The 21,467-nt window shown below is 35.6% G+C and overlaps 1 protein-coding gene across 3 annotated transcripts in view; it reads left to right on the top strand.

The window, feature by feature from the left end:
- Window positions 1–21,467, top strand: part of LOC105055842 (calcium-transporting ATPase 3, endoplasmic reticulum-type) — a 64,439-nt gene that overhangs the window by 42,439 nt on the left and 533 nt on the right. For 2 of the 3 annotated variants that reach the window (XM_029267813.2, XM_010937842.4), the window contains 11 exons: window positions 708–765; window positions 1,369–1,461; window positions 2,734–2,784; window positions 2,881–3,012; window positions 3,368–3,469; window positions 13,127–13,181; window positions 14,068–14,153; window positions 16,354–16,502; window positions 18,859–18,964; window positions 19,088–19,141; window positions 20,881–20,929. In XM_029267813.2, coding sequence (XP_029123646.1) covers window positions 708–765; window positions 1,369–1,461; window positions 2,734–2,784; window positions 2,881–3,012; window positions 3,368–3,469; window positions 13,127–13,181; window positions 14,068–14,153; window positions 16,354–16,502; window positions 18,859–18,964; window positions 19,088–19,141; window positions 20,881–20,929 — 935 coding nt within the window. Of the gene's footprint in view, window positions 1–707; window positions 766–1,368; window positions 1,462–2,733; window positions 2,785–2,880; window positions 3,013–3,367; window positions 3,470–13,126; window positions 13,182–14,067; window positions 14,154–16,353; window positions 16,503–18,858; window positions 18,965–19,087; window positions 19,142–20,228; window positions 20,323–20,880; window positions 20,930–21,467 lie in introns of all 3 variants that reach the window. The other variant, XR_012136301.1, reaches the window with a different exon arrangement.

Raw genomic sequence — 21,467 nt, 5'->3', positions numbered from 1 at the left:
AAGAAACTGATTTTCGAGTCTTCCCCACCTACACTTAGTGTTCTTTTGAATCTTTTCCTCGGTCAACTCCTAACCCTTATAGGACCGTATGGGGTTTGACTGAACTGAATTTGTGACCAAGCCTTGATATTTTTTTAGCTTAAATTTGAAAGGAAGTTATATTTCCAGCAATCGTAGGACTATGTGCTATTACATTTCTATTCAAGTGTTCAGTTGACTATTTGGCATCAAGAATTCATCAGAGTATGAATCTTGAATTTCTATGATTTTGAAGTATAGAATAGAAGTTGTTAATTGATGTAAGTGGCATGGCTGGAAGGAACTGAAGTACATTTCTTTTATTTCTATTTTCTTTTAGTTGTCTTTATGCTTGGTTTTAGCAAGTAACAGTTAATAACAGACTTCAAATTCTTACTAATTCCCCTGAGGAGAGATTAAAAATTATTGTGGATGTTGCTTTTTGTTCTCATGCCATGATAACATTAGGTATTGTTGCTGAGATGATGTGAATGTGTAATGTCAATCAAACTCTGTAACTTTGTTTATGTAATTAATTTCTTCCCAAATGTTTGGCTATAAATAGCCATGTTCTTCTTTCATTTATGTCAAGCCAATTTAATATATATGTTCTTTTCATCTTTCCAATTTTCATCTGCTCACTTTGAGAAAATGATTTTCATGAAAGCTGGTGTAATTGGTTGGTTTAGGGTTGAACCTTCTCACAAGAAGATGCTGGTTGAAGCCTTGCAAAATCAAAGGGAAGTGGTATGGCTCTTACCTCATTAGCATTTTCTTATGTAGACTGCCATTATGTCTCACTTAGTTAATTGGTTTTGTCCATATAGGAAAATGCATTGATATGATACGTCTGTGTTGTGGATGAAATTTATGCTCATATTCGTAACTATTTTAACTCAACACTTGTTAAGTGTTGTTATATGTATGTGTTTCTGGGGAAAACTAACCTGGCTATTACACATGAAAAATTAGTTTGCCTTTCTCGTGGAGTAGCTTTATCCTGATTTATTCAGGTTAGATGGGAAAAGATGGGGCGGACAACACAGAGCAGCTTTATTCTGATTTATCCTGATTTGTATAATGTCCCTTTTGCCCCTGGGACAAAGTGGGTTGCAGAAGGTTGTCCGGCCAGATAACCCAGATTAAACCGGGTTATCACTTCATACTCTGTATGATGTATAAACCTGAACCAAATGGGGCCTGAGTTCATAATGCTTAAAACTTAAACAAATTATTTGTTTGTAATTTCTCATGCATGCACTTGTTTCTAGAATACTAGATAACTTTTTTCTATTTTTTATGAGCTAGATTGCAATATAATGATACTGGGAAATTTGTCTTTTGTACAAGGTTGCAATGACTGGTGATGGTGTTAATGATGCACCTGCCTTGAAGAAAGCAGACATAGGAATTGCAATGGGATCAGGAACAGCAGTTGCTAAGGTATACTTATTTTTGTCTAAATGCTGGAGATCCATTAGGTTGACTGTCTTGCTTCTGTCCTCCTATAACTAATCACTTTTCAAATAAGATTGAGAAGGTAATAATGCTATTTATATTGATGAAACTTGTGCCTGGAAAATTATGTAGGAAGCATTGCTCACTCCAGCGTTTCCATCATGTTTCGAGAATGTAAACTATGCTTTCAAGCCAACCAGTTGTTTACCTAATATTGATACTTGCAACCTTTATGTTTCTTAATGTTTGGAGGGAGTAATTTTAAATTTGAAAAGAGTTCTCAATGAAACAATACTCCATTTGCTTTTTTTTCTTTTTTCTTTTTGGGGGAGGGAATGGGTCAGATGGCCACTGCCTGGCTTCCTAAAGCAAAACCTTTATTGGAAGTTTTATGGGTTAGATCAGGCACGTCATGAATCTAGAGCATGCTTGGATGTTGAAAGGGTCATGTCAGGCTGGAGGACCAGATTGTTCTGAGAAATAGTGGTCTGGAGGACCAGATTGTTCTGAGAACCAGTGGTCTGACCACCTTGTTCTCATTGCTTAAAAATGAAATCTATCAACATAGGTGATTTCTCTCACATCAAGCCAGTCTGGTTGTTAACTTAGAACATACTGATTTCTCTGTGGTGAATCTTGATCACTTTTTTGTTTAAGTTGATATTATTCAATCCAGAGGAGGACTTTTAATTGCTCAATATATAGTTTTCATGTTACAAAACCATGATATATAGGATATCATTGGATGTGCTACTGCTTGGCTGATTTGTGAGCATGCTATTTTTTATCATCGTCAATTGGGCTCGAATCCCATAACCTTTTCAATGATAAGAGAGAAAATGGACCCACTCAATATTACTTATATGATTATTATTTGCAAAGATAAGCTGAAACCAACTTAAAAAGTGTGGAATTCATTAATATGAAGCCATATGGTTACTGCTTTTGGGTGGTGGTGGAAGTTGTGAAAGTTATATTCTTTTCTTGGAGTTAAAGCATCTATTTTCATTCCTATCAAGGGCTGATTCTCTGTTGCTGCCAGTCTGCCACCTATGCCAAATTCTTCCTTCAGTTTCATGAATGTTATTTTAAGTGTCCTCTGCTTTCTTGACATAAATACAAAGTAGAATTTCTCTCTTAGTTTGCTTCATTCTTTCTTGCTTTTGTGGTTTCTTGTGGACAACTGGGCAGTCTTAAAACTATTTGTCAGAAAGTTGTCAATGTTGATAGTTGAATATATTCTTTTGTTTTTTCCAGAGTGCTGCGGATATGGTATTGGCTGATGACAATTTTGCTTCAATTGTTGCTGTAAGTGTGTTGTGAGGGGGACCTCTTGGTTGCTTTATATTACAAATTATAAATTGTGTTTTTTTTTCAGTTTATTGTAAATATGATTTGGAACAGGCTGTTGCGGAGGGAAGGGCTATATACAATAATACAAAGCAATTTATCCGATACATGATCTCTTCAAATATAGGAGAAGTAGTTTGTATTTTTGTGGCTGCAGTGCTTGGAATGCCTGATACTTTAGTTCCTGTAAGCTCTTAATTCAGTAATCCATTCCAGATATTTTTGTTTTATTTTATCCGATGAAGTGGCAATAATATATTCATATTATATTTTTGTAATTTCTGGTGTTTAATTTTGTAAATGCTAGAACCTCGAGAAGATTAATTTCTGCTCTTCGCTCTCTCTCTCTCTCTCTCTCTCTCTCTCTCTCTCTCACACACACACACACACACACACACACACACAAACACATGCAATACCATACATGCTACAGTATATTTTATATTACCTTCTCTTAGAGCTAGCCATGTACTTTGGTATGCAAACCACTTCATTTCTGAACTTTGAATAGTAACTTGTCATTGACAATTTCATTTTGCAGGTCCAACTACTTTGGGTAAATTTAGTTACAGATGGCCTGCCTGCTACAGCAATTGGTTTCAACAAGCCAGATACAAATGTGATGATGGCTAAACCTCGTAAAGTATGATGCCAATTTTAAGAATTAGAAATAGAATTATCCTTTACATATGACAACAATCTTTTGGATAAATCTTTGTTTATTCAAGTTATGTTGGCCAACAGTAGATAAATGCATAATGAATATATTATAGCCAATTATTCATGTAATAATTTGATAATTCTTACTCTCTTTTCTTAACCTTTTATCTTCTCTTTCCCCTTCTTTCTCGATACAAATAGGTTGATTTGCATGAGCCTGTAAGCATCTAATCTGGTAGGGGCATTAGACAATGCAGAGATGTCCATTTGCCCAAGTGGTCATCTAGCTAATTTCCTTGGGTCTGTGTGAACTGCCGTAGGCTTCAAACCTTAAAAATGGTGACATTATTGGTCATGATGTCCCACCTTTTTGGAGTCTTAAGCGATGCAATTTTATTAGGCTACAAACCTCTTATGTAATGCAGTGGAATAGTGAATATGGAATATATGAGACTACTAGATTTACATCAGTGTCATTAATACCCTTTTAAAACGAAGAAGATAAATTAAGGATCAATGCCTGTAGATTTGGAACTATGGTCATCTGGGTCTTTCAATTGTACTGCTTCTATGTGAAAGACAAACCGCTACCAATTTGGATTATACTCCAATTACTACAGTTTAATTGAGTAGCTTGATGCCAAAGAGTGAGGCAGAATAGCTCTCCTAGTGGTATGAGCTATTAGATAATACTCAGCTTTGTAATTTGAAAAAGATTTTGCTTCAAGATAACATGGTGCTGTTCTTTTCTGTGCCAGTTGCCAATTGGCATGGTATGCACAAGGCATGTGCGCATGCTGGCACATGGGCATGGACTTAATACTTATCATGGCAGCATGGCCAGCATGAAATGATAGAGCTAGCCCATGCACAGCCAATGCCAGCTAGCATGATACTAGCATGGTTGGCATCTCTATCAAGAAAAATAGAAGAGAAATAAATGAGTGTTCTTGACATATATCATGAAATGAATGAGAGAGTTGTGCACAAGGTTTTAAATCTCGTGGGACAAGATTGTCTTATTTTCTTATGGAATGAAACGCGTCGCCATCCGCTCCGATCCGACACTTGGGATAGAGGATATCCCAAAACATCCCAATTGAGATGCTTGGACGCCAGTGGGATGGTCCGATCCTGACACACGGGATGGTACCCTATCTTGGTGTCTCATGGGACATCCTGCTGAGACTTGAGTCCTTGATTGTGTAGTGAATAAAATGAGAAGCAATAAGACACTAGGTTACCACATGTATTGCATGTCTGATGACTGGCCAAGAGATACCTAAGTGAGCAGATGTGTATGAGTTGATGACACAAAATGGAATCAGTATGGAATAGAGTTAACATAAAACATACTGATATGTTACTGGTGGAAGTGTCGGTTCAAGGAAGCATGGTTGATTCATTGGGAGGATATTTAATTATGCCACATGTCATAAGCAACAATATGAAAGGTCAATCTAGAACCCTAGAAAGTAGTGAAAGGTCAAGATCCTTTATCTCGAGATGATATTTGTGTTATCCTATATGCTTTGCTAAAATTATGTTTAATAGCAGTAAACATATCATATATATTAAGCAATACAATTGGCAGCAAGATTCTCCATCTTGGTACTAGATCCGGTACCAGTACCATCTTATTACAGTGCTGGTATATAGTTCGGTATGGTAGGAGACAATATACCGAGTGTTGATATGATACAAGATAATGTACTAGTATGAGATCGATACAGTGGTATATGCCCCATATTGGGAGGTATGAGGTGGTACTACAAACTATGATAGGCAGGCAGGATTGGAGGAGTGTTGTGAAAAGTGGCCATATCCATGATAATTGTAATTATTAGACTTGGACCTTACATTGACCAAGCCATAGGGCGAGGTTGTTGGCTTATTGGTTCAACTATTATCTCAAGCAGCGGGAACCAGGCATATTTAAAACATAAAAAAAATAAAATAATTAATAAAAGCATATATTATGTTAGACATATGTAAAATTTAGTAGCACAATTTCTTCTAACTAAAAGTACTCCAAAAGTTTTGAAACAATTCATTTCATAATAATTGACATATTAGACCAACTTTAGATCAAATTATCTTAGACTCTTAATATCATTTGGCATAGATCAGTTTTTTCTTTAATATCTGAACACCAAGCAATTAGAATACCAAATTATCATTACTTATCTGAAAATAGAACAAATTCAATGAACTGAAAAGTTTCTGAATTTTTTTCTTGAAAATTATTAGATAGAGCTATTCTTGTATAATTGATCAAAGAATTTTGATCTCACATTAAATGAGGAAAACATAATATTATCTATTTGTTTTTGAAAATTTCTATAAAAAATTAAAAAAATTACTTATTTGCACTGAAGTACGAGATAGAGATTTTGGAAATTTCTATAAAAAATTAAAAAAATTGCTTATTTGCATCGAACTACGAGATAGAGTGAGGACTGATTCGTAGGCTTTGGATATGTAGGGGTGGGTAGATGGGATAGACAAAGGAGGGGGGAGAGGTGAAGGTTGGAGCGGGGTCAGGGCTACGTGTAGGGCTTGTCGTAGGAGAAAGATAGGGTTGGTGATGGGGAGAGCTAAGGAAAGAGAATAACGAGAGGGCCGCCAAACAAAGGATGGGGGTTGAGAGTTGAGGGCATAGATGTCCTCGTCCATGCTGGCAATGATGAGGTCTTCCAGGTCCGCCTTGGAATCAGAGGAGGAAGAGATTGGATGAGGTAAGAGAATAGGGAGAGTAAAGGTTAATTTAAGTGTCTTTTGGTATTACTTTCATTTCTTATTTCTCAAAATAAAAAAATAAAAATTTTATTTCTATTTCTGAATTTTTAATAATATCAATATGTTTGGTATCCAGGTTCTAAAAATCGATATCGGGACTGTCTTGGTCACCGACTGGTTCGGTAAGGTATCGGTTCGGCACCGTACCGACAACGATGTGGAGGCGTGCCGGCCGAACGGATACCGACATGATATGGAGGTTGGCACGCCAATTTTTTTTGCTTTTTTCTTTTTTTTGGGTGGGAGGTGTCCAATCAAAATTTTATGAATTATTAAATAATTTAAAATTCAAAATGATATTTAGTGATATTCATTAATGTTCGTATTACTCCGATACACCTTTAATCGCGTATGATACAAATCTAAGCATGACATTATATGATTTAGCATCCTAAATAATCAATACATGGACTAGATATCATTTAATTCTAAAATGTTTAAACCAATTAAAAAGTCTAAAAATAGTCAATACGTATCGATCATCAAAATCTGATCGATCATCGATATCCATAAATAACAGGATCATCTATATAGTTAGGAAGAACATTAGTCCATCCCTTTAGCCACAGTGTTATAATCCTTTGTGCTCATTCCATAAGATAGGCACATTGGATCATAACTCATCCTCAATCTCTCACTGAGGTCCTGACTTTGAGAGCTATCGTTGGGCTGATAGCTTTATTGTGAAGAGGCCCATCCAAATATATCGGTAGCAAATTTTGATCTATAAGATGCTTCGGACTATACAGGATAGTAGCCACTAGAAAACGATGTCTCCGATGCACCATATCCATATCCATATCCATATCCTTAAGGATCATAGGCTGCTTATGGCTGCAGGCAAGAGAATCCAAAATATGAGGATGAATCTGATACATCTATGGATCTTACTCTACGTACGAGGTCATCTATAGCTGCATCATATCTTGAACAACCTCGCAGAGCCCGTCATCTGTATGAAATCATATCATCATGGGCTCTATCAATTTGTACATCGTGGTCCCTATCCTGCATAGCATGCGTAAATTGAGACTTACCAGTGAATAGAAGACCACCAACCAGCTGCGTCTCCTGTCCTCCGGTCCCTCCATGATCACCAGAGCCATGAGTAGCTGAAGAACTATCATCATTGCTCTGTCTGGTGTTTGAATCTGAGTGAATCGAATGCTCACTCTCTGCTGGAGCTATAACTGTCTTTTTTTTTCTTTTGTCTGTGCCTAGCAGTTGTCTGTCTTTTCATCATGCCTTGCTCTGGCTGCCTAGGTTGCAAGGATGGATGCTGTGGCGTATCGACTGGAGGTCTATATGGAATGTTGCTACTTGCCTATTGAGAGACGTTCACTCCAGCCTCACTAGCAACAAAACTGGTAAGTCATGGAGGCGATCCTGGCTCATCAAGTTTTGGCTCTTACTACTGACTCATAATCCATCCGATCATCGGATCTTCATCTTCATTAACAAAATCACTTGTACTCAGATCTGAGTACTTCAGCTGAACTTCCTTAATGTATTTGAGCCTCAGCCTCAAATTATAGTGCACATACACAAGATCATTGAGGCATTTTTGTTTTAGATGGTTCCTCTGCTTGGTGTGGATAAGGGCAAAGGTCGACCAGTTGTGCTCACATCCATTTGATGAAACCGTCTGAGAGAGGATCTTAATGGCAAGATCTTTAAAATTTCGTACGGATCCACCAAAATGCACCCACCATTCAGCTGCAAAATCATTGAAATTTAGAAAAATCAAAAAGAAGATTGAATATGCTAATATGCTAATAGATTTATTAATATATACTTGGATTCATCTTTGATTTACTTCTGATCGTTACATTACTTTCAAATGATTCTGTGCTCTTTCTAAATATTTTCGTCTGTAAAAAAATTATTTATTATAAAATCTTAGTTGTTGAAGATACAGCTAAGTTAATAAACATCATTGAACTTAACTTATTCAAGATCCATAGCTATGATATCTGGATCGAGCTCCATCTTGTCTATTATATTTCGTAGGGCGGACAAAAATTCTTCATCCATGCCAATACCAGATATGGACTACTGAAACTTTCGGTTCAGATAATAAGCTGCACATAGATTTTTATAATTGATTTAGTTTATTTATACAAATTTTGAAAGAGTTTTTCATTTACTGCTTACCTGCGAAATGTAACTTCCTACCCATTTGATAGCTCCATCGATGGTTGATGATCTTGATGTACTCGTCGGCATGCTGTGGATCTGCCATCTTAATTTGTTTCTTTGCCCTCCCTATATAATATAAGTCCATCTGGGGTATTACTCACCATCTATGATCCGAAGCATTTCATATAGAGGCTTGATAGCCGTCACTATCTTCTTGGCCCGCTGCTAGAACGACTGTCTCATCACTAAGTTCTCCACATTGCTCTCCTCAGTGCCTGTCTGGGCATATCTGCTCTGTTGCTACTTAGGACTGACAAACATCTAACACATATATACTTTCTTTTTAATCAGACTATCAAATGCTATATAATTAGTAGCAAATCATGTGACACCTGATCTCAATATATCACCTCCAGTAAACTGCCGCGTCAATGATAGAATTCATGTATGGTTGTAGATGAATCTAGTGATGCTCTGTGCCGACTCCACTATTTTCTGTACCTTACGAATCTTTTCAATATCCATCAGCATCAGATCGATATAATGTGCAGTATACGAGGTCCAAAAAATATGCGGTTGCTGCTCCAACATTAACCCTGCAATCTTATACTGTGGTCCATTATCTGTAATAACCTGCACGACATTCCGCCTCTCCTATCTAATCAATCACCTCCTCTATCAATCTGAGGATGTAGCTGGCATCATGCGTCCCAGCAGAAGCATCAACAGATTTATGAAAAAATATTCTTCCATCACAATATGTCAAGAAGTTGATGATGCTTCGTCTAGTAGGACCAGTCCAATCATCACACAGTCAACCCATATACCGGCTACTTGTTCTGATATGAGGCAATCCATTTTTCAAGATCCTTTTTATTTTGATCAAGAAGTTCACCACGGATATCCCTTGATCCTGGAGGATTTACACCTGGACTGGCATCCTGTGTAGATGAAATGGCAGAGCGATAATATGGGTTGTCTCCTGCATTCATTGGGATGCGAAGGAAGTGAAATCAAGATCCAATAGCTCGTCACATATCCTTTTTATCTTTCTTCAATATAGTATCAATCCTTATTTGCTTAGAATCTCTATTAAGAAATCATATGGATCCAAGTTGTGGATAGTGGCTCCCGTTAGAATCTCCTTAGAGGATTTGTTTTTATTGCCAAATACTCCCAACATGGATGCAAGATGACTAGTGCTTCTTCTGGTGGGCTCTCCAACTGAGGATGTCCTCTTAAACTGTGACTCAGATTTTGCTACAGTGCTTTTTGAGCTTGACTTGCCCTCATAAGTTGATGGCCCAAATCGAGCTCTGTATCTGGCTACTTTTTCTAGCTGCCATTGATCATCTAAGCTCGTCCGAATGGCAGCATCGATCTGTGCCTGCTCATCATCTGAAACAGATCCTTCCTTTGACTCTCTAGAGTGATAAGATGGCTCTGCTGTTTGACGATCCACCTCTATCTTTTTCATCAAATTTCTTTTCTTTACTATTTTAAAATCAGTAAAGTATTTCTTCATTAACTGACGGACCTCTTGTGGATACTTACGGCACATAGCTACATCCAGATAGCCGCTAGTCAAATGTTGCTTCAACCGTGTAACTCTTCATTCCTTGAATTCTATGCTACAACATTTACATCTCCAATAATGCTGACCTGAGAGCATCTTCCCATGCTTCCAACCAATGTCATGTTTTAGATCCTTTTCTTCCTCGATAGATCCATTCCTAAAAATTGATAAGCACATCACTTCAATTATTACGTAAAAATGATAGATTTCGTTTACCTAATTTTTTTTATATTTTTTAAATTATTTATTATTTTAAAATTTTTTTAAATAAAATATATTAAAAATTTAAAAAATATGAAAAAAATAATTTGATCTTAGATCCATGTAGAATCTTACCTTGGATACTATATATAATTTTCTTAGATGGTGGACATGCATGAAATGCTTTTTTTTTTTTTTTTTTTCAAATTTAGGTCTAGGCCGCTATGCGCAAGATGCATTAAAATGTTAATAAATGGGCATTAAATTTATGTCAAAAATAGCTTGCAAGTCCCTAAACAATAATCTGATTTTATAGTTATTTTTTGAAATTTATTTTTTGAAATTTTTATTTTGAAAATATATTTTTTATTTAAAAAATTATATACTTAACGAAAATTAATGATTTTAGTGTCATTGTGTAGATCATCTATAGATCTATAACATATATTAAAATTATGTCAAAATTTTGATATGGTTTTCCCATGTTTTTTCATTTTTCATGAATTTTTCAAAAAAAAAGAGAGGAAGAGAAGAAAGAGAGCATGGTTTTGAGAAACATATCTTAAAAAGCTTTAATCCACATATTCCTTGAGACTTCACACGCCTCTCGGTGTTAGGGAGTAAGAAATGGAGAGAGATTGAAAAACAGGGAAGAAGTCGAAAGACTTCTCTATCTCAATTTATATTGAAAGAGGTCGAATCGGACGGTTCAGCTTGGTAAATCTACGTACTACCCGATTCATATCGAAACCATCTGGTTCATGGCCGAACTGGGTGGTTCTCTTTTTTTTTTTTTTTTGTTGGGTGTCGAAAACCAGGGCTGAACCGATCGGTTTAGCGTCGATCCGGTTCGGCATGCCCTGAACCGGACAGTTCGGTCCGATTTTGAAAATCATGTTTGGTATAGTCAATTATTTTTAAAAATATAAATACGATAATGGAGGTTGAGGCAATGATGATGGAAATGAGAGAGTGGAGGCTGTAATAATGATGCGATGGAGATGGCAGAGGAGGTAGTGATGTGGTCGTACCGACAGTGGTGGTGGGGGTATCAACGATGTGGTGGTTGTATGGCAAAGGTTGTGGTGGTAGTTGTAGTGTGCGGAGGTGGTGAGGGTGGTGTCGGTAGCAATTATGGCAGTGGTTGCGGCGGCCATAGGGATAGCGGTAGAGATGATAGCAATGGTGGTGATGGTGGAAATGATGGCAACGATGGTGGCATTGATGGTGGAGGTGGAGAGAACGGTGATGGAGGTGGTGGCAATGGTGGTAAAGATGATGGCAGCGATGGTGAATGGGACGATGGAGGTGGTGGTGGTGGTAGTAAAAGACAATTTTTTTTTCTCTTGAAAATAGTAAAAGTAAGAATTTGTGAGTTACATTTTTTTAAGAAACATAATAAAAATGACTTTTAAAATATGGATATTAAAACAGTAGCATGAAACATGCTTTTTGACTCGATTTCTGTGATTTCATGTTTAAAATGAAAAATAAGAGTAAAAGCGATGCCAAATACCCTTAGTTTTTTAAGTTTTTCTTTGATATTAAAGTTAATTTCTTTGAAAGTTGTTCTAAATGAATATTTTGATTCAAGGGTAAATTTGTCTTTTAGGCTGGTATAACACTGGATGGCTTTTAGCAACTAACTAGATTGTTAGTTTAGCAAAGAAACCAGCTGGTCAGATGTGTTGATGCCCAATTTTTCAACTCTTCTGTTTTTTTTGTTTTTTTTCAAGTAACCAGATTGGCTTTAGGTCTGCTTCACCTGGTTTTCTGGTTTGACATTCCGGGCTAGTCCAATTCTGATAACTATGAGATGAGAATGGCTAAAACACTCTAATCAGATGAGGAGCTGTTCTTAGACCAAAATACTGGTTAAGCAAAGATGATGTTTAGTAGGAAGGACTTGAATGCAAACACCACCAGAAATTTTCCATGTTGATATTGCATCTTTCGCAAGTTCTTATCCATTTGATTGCAAGGGATGCTAAGGACTACTGTTATGATGAATGGAGCTAGAATACTTGTCGTCTTTGTTCCCTGGCATAGCATTCATTGTAACCAATGCTATAATTATAATTCTAAACCATGGGGGGAAACTTTGTTATATTTTCCTTTCACTTCACAGGAGCTTTTGATTTTATATACCCATCATAGCTCTCTCTCTCTCTCTCTCTCTCTCTCGGGTAGATAGTAACTGTTGATAATAGGAAGAGGGAAAGCATATTGGCAGATAGTAACAAAGTGATTCCTATGATGAATAAAATAAGATATTTAAATGTTGGATGGGTATAGTAACTTTAGAGGACAAGTATTGGAAAAGCCCAATTCTAAGTTGCACCAGTAGGCATAGCATTGAAGAACATGGTGTTGACATATGCAAGGAGAGTTAATTTAGATTCTGAGGCAATTTCATTTGTGTGTGTGTCTCTATATATGTATGTTTGTGTGTGTGTGTGTGTGTGTGTGTGTGTGTGTGTATTCTTGATCTATGACTATAACCATCAGTGCACATTGAATCAGTGAAACATTTGCGTGTGTTCTAAAAATGGTCATTAAATCGGTGAAACATTTCCATCAACTTACACTAGTTAGTCAATTCTAGAGAAGTTGAATATGAGTTATGAATTTACCAAATGTCTAGCAAAATAAATATGGTTATAATAACACCATGAACAGAAGAAAAAGCTCAACTTTTTGTCTGGGGGCTTGCATATCATGGAATCTTCACTTTATTTTTATGGATGGTGTTATAATACCATGAGCAGAAGCAAAAGCTCAAACTTTTGTCTAGGGGCTTGCATATCGTGGAATCTTCACTTTATTTTCATCGATATTGTATTTATGCGATCTTTTTCAAAAATCCATAGTTCAGTTTTGGTATGAAGGATTACTCTCCTTTGTGCTCTCTTTGTTGTATTGCAGGCTAGTGAAGCTGTAGTTAGTGGATGGCTCTTTTTTCGCTACCTGGTTATTGGAGGTACTTTGCTTCTAATATCTACTAGTCATCCTTCCTAGTCCTTTTCTTTAAGTAAGCCATCATTCTATGCATTGCATTCCATCAAAATGTTGTTTTTACTTCTTATCACAAAGATTCTTTTTTAGTGGATGTCACAACCTTATATTTTGGCTAGCTTTTTCTGTTATATGTAACATTCCATATGGAAAGGACTTAATATCTTTTAAGCTTTTCAAATTGCAACAATGATGTCTACTTTGGAAATTATGTATAATACGGCAGAGGAAAGCAGTTTACCTCATATCCTGGCAATTTCATGTAGACACCAATGTGCATGACATGGGCCATGAAGTTCATCCAATGTTCCTGTATGCAAATGCAGGTTTTAGATGTTGCACATGGCCTAAAGTGCCTGTTCATACAAGTCACTGGATGTGCTCCATGGGCCAAAAGGCATGCATTGGCATCCGGATGCGGTTGCATCTGCATGCGAGCAAGCCAATTCCATAACAAAAATCTCCATGTTCACCACCTGTGGTAATGTCAAATGTCCAAGTCAATGGTATTCTACTCCTCAAGTTTATATTTTTCTTGTGTTGCCTTGGTTATGTGTGCTCAGTTTATGTTAAAGGGTCAAGAGATAGCACAGAAAGACCTAAAGAAACATATCTAGAAGTTGTGAGGAAGGATATGGAAAAGTGTGCGGTGACATGAAGCATTGCATTCTTATTAGAATGATTGATGAATAAATATCTATATCATCGCTCAAAAAATAAGTTCTATATCAAAAAGCTTAAGATATTTCACATGGATCACGAATAGTATATGTTGGTTGATGCAGAGTTCCTATTTTACTTTTTTATAATTTTACATCAGGTATATGATTTAAATACATTTGCTAATGCAGCATATGTTGGTTTTGCTACTATTGCTGGATTCATCTGGTGGTTTGTTTATTCTGATAATGGTCCCAAATTGCCATACAATGAACTGGTAAGATGAATTGCTTTTCCATTCTCTCTGTTTTATTTAGATTTATTAATTTTTAAAATTATCTGATTGACATTGAGTAATGAGCTTTAGTTAATCGTGTAATGAGGTTAAGTGACTATATGGTAGGATGACCACTGATATAAGTTTGGGTGTCTGTAAGCTACAATATGCAGTGCTGTCTGTTGGAATGTTCCATGATGTCATTTGGATTCCAAAGAAAACATTCTGATCGATGGCTGTAAAAGTCTAAATTCAATTGGTGAATATATATTTCTAGCAAATAGTACTAATTACAGTGACTCCAAATTTGTTGAAGTCTAACAATTAGATAGACTCTGTAGTTATAAAAGATCCCAAGCTTATGGTTCAGTTACCATGTTCCTCAAAAAGGTTGTTTCATTTTCAACTAGACCTTTCTTAATTTTATTAAATATCTATATAAAACTGAGCTTTCTAAAGGAATCTTTCAAAATAAAGTGCATGCTGAAGAACCTGGAACACACTTGTAGTTTGAATAATAGAAAAATACTGAACTGCATTAGACATTACTGATATCTTCTAATGAGACCTATGAGACATGGTATTTTTGCTAGCAATGGGATTAAAGTTTTATAGGAAAATCTGTTTGGTATTCTATGATTTTAGTGCATTTTTGAATGTTGACAGCTAACATAATCATGGATCTCAAGTGCTATTCTTGACTAGTATCAGAAGAGGACATGGGTTTAGTAGAGCAAACAGTCTATGCATACAAGTGAAAGAGACACCCTCCCATATAAGTAGACCAATAAGTTCTGAAATGCTGAATGAGAAAATATTACTCCCGTATGTACCTTTTCTTTCTGACAGCACATGGTACAATTCCAGATAAGTTGCAAAATTCTTATCAAAAACACACAATACTAAACTTGGAAAATGTTAAGACTTAAGATGTGGGGAAAAATGTCACATCAGCTTTTAATGAACTCAACCAACCTTTTTTTTTTTTTTGCATAAATTAATATGGAATCATGAATGTTCATTGGCTCAACCAGTGTCTGTCTACCAGTATATAATGATATATTCTATTTAACTCTCCATGGATAGATAAGTATTTACATGGGAGTGCTTGGATCCATTTTATTTAACTCTAAATTCTATAATATGAATGAAACATATTTCTAAACAAGACAAATAAATAAGTTTGCTTAAGACTTAGTTAGATCTTCAAAAGATTGTTTGGGATGATCAATCATTAAGGATCGTTTTTCCTCGAGCAAAGAAACTATAAACCTCAATGAAGAACCTTTAACAGATTTGCATTCCTGGAACAAAATCAATTATTAATCAAATTTTAATTTTTTCTTCCCATAAATTCCATAAAGTCAAGTGGATGCAATATATGAATTTCCCTCCAGTTGCTGCAGGACCTTGATTTGCAATGATTCGTTTGAACTGGATAAGATATAAGATGAACCAAATAAAATACAAAAGAATGGGGTCTTGATCAATTCGTGATGACCTTTACATGGAGCAGCCAACTATGATGAATGTGCTAACTATGTATGACGCAAAAAATAGATCAATTTGATATCACTCTTCAATTCAAGTCAGCAAAAGCAATGTCTCCTTGCATAATATGGGTTCCAAACATTCATTTTCTGTATATGAATGAGTCGGATTATTTATCCCTTGGTCTATTAAAGAACTCTCTCCAAGGATTTTGGAAGATGTTCTACTAGAAATATTCTTGTTATTGCTTTTGAGTCATATTCCTTAAAAAGTAGATCTTGCTCTAATAGTTCCGAATAAATTAAATGCATGCATTAAGCTTATGAAGGCTTCCTATTCATCAACAACGAAAGTACTTTTTCATTCTTTCATTTACTAGGGGGATTCACTTGGAAAAGAAAATGTTCCATGGTAATGTATTTGGGTCCATAATCGTGGGTTTGAACGCATGACATCTTGTAGCATTTATCAATTGTACATTAAAATTTTTACTGGGTTTGGTCCCTTGCATGCTAAGGAGCTGTTATCCTCGATGCTAAAGCTAAGTCCTTGTTAGAATGCACTCAGTTCTGATTCTTTTTCTGATGATATTTTCTGTTCCTTCTATTCATTATGTTCATCTCCTTTAAAATTAAGCTTGTAAAGACTCCCTTAGATTATTTTGATTTATTTTGTGTTAAATTCTTATTATTTTTCTCAAAAATATCAGGTCAATTTTGATTCTTGTTCAACAAGACAGACAGCATACCCTTGCAGTATTTTTGACGATCGACATCCATCTACTGTGTCAATGACTGTGCTTGTTGTCGTTGAGATGTTTAATGCTCTAAACAACCTGAGTGAAAATCAGTCTCTCCTGTAAGTTGTCAATGATTTGCAGTTACAATTTGATTGCCTCATCTCAAATTTGTATGTATTCCCAACTTACACCGGCTAAAACATTTAGAACTTCTGTACGAAATTACTCTCCGATGCAACAATTTTTTTATTTTATTTTATTTTTTTATTATTTGTTTTGGTATCAGAGTTTTTTAAATGGTTAATTCTAGGGAAATGGTCTCACTTGCTATAGATAGCAAGTGTGATGGGTGGCAAGCATATACCCTATGAGGGCTGGTGTGAATTGCATTTTGATGCACACTATTGGGCAGAATTCATGGGGGCACTCTTAGGCTGCTTGCCACTTTTAGAACTAGCTAGTGATAGCGAACCTAATCATTTCCTAGTTCCAACATCATTCTTATATTATGGTACTATAGTGTTAGATTGGACGCTGGCTTCTTGAGTATACCTTTTGCTGTCTTTCAAGATGATCACTTGTTCACATATCTTTGTTCTGATATCAATGCAAATTTAGTGAGAAAGAGTGGGACCACCTTATCAAAGATTTGCTTCCAACATCTATCAGTTTTATTGCAGCGTATTGTGTAGTTACGCATGCATGCAACCATCGTTGCATGTGCTTGCTCTCCTATAAGAATTTATGCCTATGTGCATGATTTAGTAAAATTGAGAAAAGGCATCTGCTATCAATATTTTCTTCCAGTTGTCACACAAATACATGGTGATTTTCGTGGCTGAAAGAAAAAAGTGGATTTCAACTAGCTTAAATGTCTACAAATGTATGAAATCAACTATAGATTATTTTTATGAATTTGTTGAAGTGGGTAAATTATAAAACTAGCAAGTATATTTGATCAAGATTGGAATCTATGACATAGACTGATCTATTGGAGCGCCAGTCAGATGTTATGAACATGTTTAATGAAGACTCGAGGTTTCTGAGGGGCTGTGATCTCTGTGGACTGCAGAAAACCAAGCTAAATAAACTTTGCCTACCTGAGCTTGATCTCAAAGTCGTAAAGTGCTAGGCCAGCTCTTTTGGTTCTTCTAGGCTCAGGCTCTCAATGGCGCTTTTGGTCTTTTGGTATTTGCATGCACTGCAAAAAAAAGGGAGTTTCATATAACTTAATTTCCAATTCTGTTGGCCTATCATCATAAAACTTTTAAAGAACAAATTCTTAGGCACTTACATGCATATGTGAAAATTACAAAGCTGCAATAAATAGGAGAAAGATAGGAGGGACAAGAGGGAAGAATTGTCTTGGGAATATATAAGATATGTAATACATGAACAAGTCCAGTGACATGAGCTTGTCAATATTTTTAAGTGCGTCATTCAGTAGATTCAGTAGATCGAGTCAAACCTGGATTGAGCCCAACATTTTCTTGATTCAGGCTGACTTTAGCAACTTGGTCTTATCCATAGGTCATGGTCTGAAGCAAGCTGAGCTTGTAACTAGAACTATAGTGCCACAGGATATATGTCATTTTTTTGCTTTATTATGCATATGCACATGTGCAATCACACACCTAGACAGATTCACACACACACACACAGAGAGAGAGAGAGAGAGGGGGGGGGGGGTACAATATTTGCTCACTTTATTTTTATGCAAAGCTTATAATTTTTTGGTTGACAAAAGAACTTTAATAAAATGACTAATTACAAGCTCATTTGTGGTGGTGCTAGTTTTTTTTAAGTAGATCATGGGGTATGGAACCACAAAATTGGTTAGGTCTTATGTTTTTGTAAGAATGGAGGTGGAAGTGTACTAGCACCGAGCCTGAGACCAGTTTGAAAAACTTTCAAAGTTTATGGATTTTATTTTGATTAAGAGATCTAACAACACATAAATGGTTAAATCCTGCAAATTAAATTTCCATTATTTTATTTCAATTTATTTAAATGGTCCTGGGTTTTGATAAATTGAAAAAATTATGGTGTTTCTGTCATCCTATTCCCTACTTGTGCTATGTTGAATAAATGATATAAAGCAGATTTCATTTTCTTCATACTGCTTCTTTGGCTTTTGCTTGTTACTAGTTGTCGAGATCCTTGAAGGATTATTAGGATTTATAAAGGAATGTTTGTAAGAGTGCCATTACAATTTGATGTTTTTGGCTATTTTTATCCTTATGAAAAGTTGAGATTGATCTCATGCTATCATGAACTCTAAAATGATCAGCAGCCCAATGGGCTACTTATTCAACTCAGACTCAAACATATTACCATTTCTATGAAAATGAGGATTTTATGCACACTACCACTGTCAATCAAAATAAATATATTGGGAAACTATTGTCCATTCTTCATTGCTTTGAGAAGGGAGACCTCCTGAAGTGATAATTAAAGATACTCTTCTCTTTTCAGTGTTATCCCACCATGGAGTAACCTATGGCTTGTTGGATCCATAGTTCTGACCATGCTCGTCCATATACTGATATTGTATGTTGAACCTTTATCTGCACTTTTCTCAGTAAGTCTGGTTTCTTTTTCTATTCAACTTTGCTTTGTTTTACTAAGACTTCGCTGATAAGAGAGTCTCTACCATGTAAAATACTCCAAATACTATTCTAAGAAATAACTCACTGTCTTGCAGGTGACTCCACTATCATGGGCTGAATGGACTGTTGTTCTGTATCTCTCTTTTCCAGTTAGTACATCCTTCTTCTCTTATATGACTTGATTTTTAGATGATCACACCGTGATTGATGTTGGTTAGCAGAATTTGCTTGCTGCTAAAATTACTACAGGTTGACTATCATGATCATATTGAAAGATCATACTAGACCATTATGATCATATTGAAAGATCATACTATCATAGTGTGCATTACCTTTTCCTTTATTGCAGGAAACTGACACTAATGGTAGTTGCTTCAGAAAGGCAATTCAATTCATTCTATTTAAAACATTTAGGAAGTGTGTTCTCAAGAATGAGGAACCATTCCCTAAAAGAAGAGAATGCACTTCAATCTTACATTGACAGAGAGCACAGATGTGCCTCTTGTTTTTTCTTGGTGATGTAACATGCATTTGCACATGGTATGTTAAAGCACCATAAAGCATTCCTGGATTCAATAAGACAATATTTGTACTACCTGGGACGTAAATTAACATTATGCATGGTCCAAAGCTCAAGTAAACAAAATTCCTTCAATTTTCTCTCAGCATCAGAAATCACTTTGTAACTACTAAATCCTGATTTTGCTTACCTACATAATGCATGATGTAAGATTCACCGTCTCGGTACCAGACCCCATACCAATATCATTCTGTTATAGCATCGATAAACGGTATGACACAAGATGGTAAAGCGTACTAAGTATCGGTACAATATGAGATTGCATATCGGTTTAGTAACGGTAGCTGCAGTACCAATCAGTATGGTGAATCCTCCATGGTACTAATAATTTTGTGTTGTTCTTGCAATATTTAAAATGAATTTTTAGTACATATATTTGTGCACGGATGTTTGTTTGGGGTATTAAGTGCAAAGATTTTGTGAATGGGCTTCTGATGGTTGACACCTGCCCACCTGTATTTGTTCTCGCTCCTACTTTTATGTGATAAATGTTTGTCCTTTCCACAAATGGATTTGTAGATCATTCTCATCTACATTAATTTGTAGGTTTAGCATTCTGAAAAACATTGTGATTGGCTAAGGGGTACTAGACCATGGAGAATCTTGCAATCGTTACCAATCTCTTGGTTAAATTTTCTATGCTTTCACACATGTAGGCCCCCAAGAACTAGAATGGTGGCATCATGAAACTTAAAAGAATGGTAACCATTCGTATGTTGAAGAACTACATGCATTGTCTTTGTGAAACAGGTATCATCAAAGCCACGTTTGTGGGCCAACATGTCAATTTTTGTAATATTGTTATGATCATTGTGTACTGATATTTGGCACATCCCATTAATATTATAATGAAAGTAAAACTTATCTATTAAGAGTCATATGATGTGTATTTACCATGTTATATAGTTGTCAAAATTTCAAGATCATCAGCAATAAAATTCAAAAGCTGTGCAAGTTGTCTTAGATGTTACTGTGCCATGGTTAAAGACCAGGAAAGTTGGCTCTATAGTTTGCCAAACCAATTCAGCTGATCTAAATCCATCCTCAGTTTAGTTGTTAATAGACACGGCTTCCTCATGCATATTGATATACAGTACTTCAAAGCTGTCATTGACGAGAAGTTTGGTTACTGTAGAAAATATCTGCTTCTAGTCATCTAATTCTTCATTTTCTCTCATTTAGCTTGCATTCCTTATGAAAAACTTGATTATGTCAACAATCAAAATTATTATCATACTGCACTATATTCTGATTATTATTTGTTGACCCTACAAGTATTGGTTCATGGTTAAATGTCCATTTGCATAGGTAATAATAATTGACGAAGTATTGAAGTTCTTCTCAAGAAATTCTAGAGGTAAGATTTTCCATCATTTCTTCAATTTTGAGATTCTCCTTAACATTTCCATGTTTTATTTTTAAATTAGAGTATAAAAAGAAAACAGATCCATCAGCATTTTTTGGTCACATCCAGTAATCTCCATGGCCTACATTTTTGTCGTTCTTCATAGCATGTTGCAGCTTGATAGTCTTATTATTTTATTGAGAATTTTATCAACCATCATTTATGTCTTGTTATCAGTTATGCTATTGATATCTTATATTTGCATCCATTTTTATACTTGACCTCATTGCCTTGTCACACAATTTGATGTTCTAAATTTTCCAAAATGGAAAAAGCATTTATAAACCAAGATCAGTTTTTTTTTTTTTTTTTTTTAAAGACTTTGATTCATGCCACTGCATATTACTTGTAATTGATATTTGGATGGCAAGACAATAATTTTGGCAACACAAGTTGATGTGCTCGCTTGCAGCGCGTGGTCATTTAAAATATAATGCGACTCCATCATTGTCTTAAACTGGGATGTTGCTACCTTCTTTTTCCAATATCT

The sequence above is a fragment of the Elaeis guineensis genome, chromosome 13, assembly GCF_000442705.2.
Source record: "Elaeis guineensis isolate ETL-2024a chromosome 13, EG11, whole genome shotgun sequence".
In the NCBI taxonomy this organism is placed as follows: domain Eukaryota; kingdom Viridiplantae; phylum Streptophyta; class Magnoliopsida; order Arecales; family Arecaceae; genus Elaeis; species Elaeis guineensis.
The sequence above is the reverse complement of the archived record's forward strand: the minus strand, read 5'-3'. Positions and strand labels throughout refer to the sequence as shown.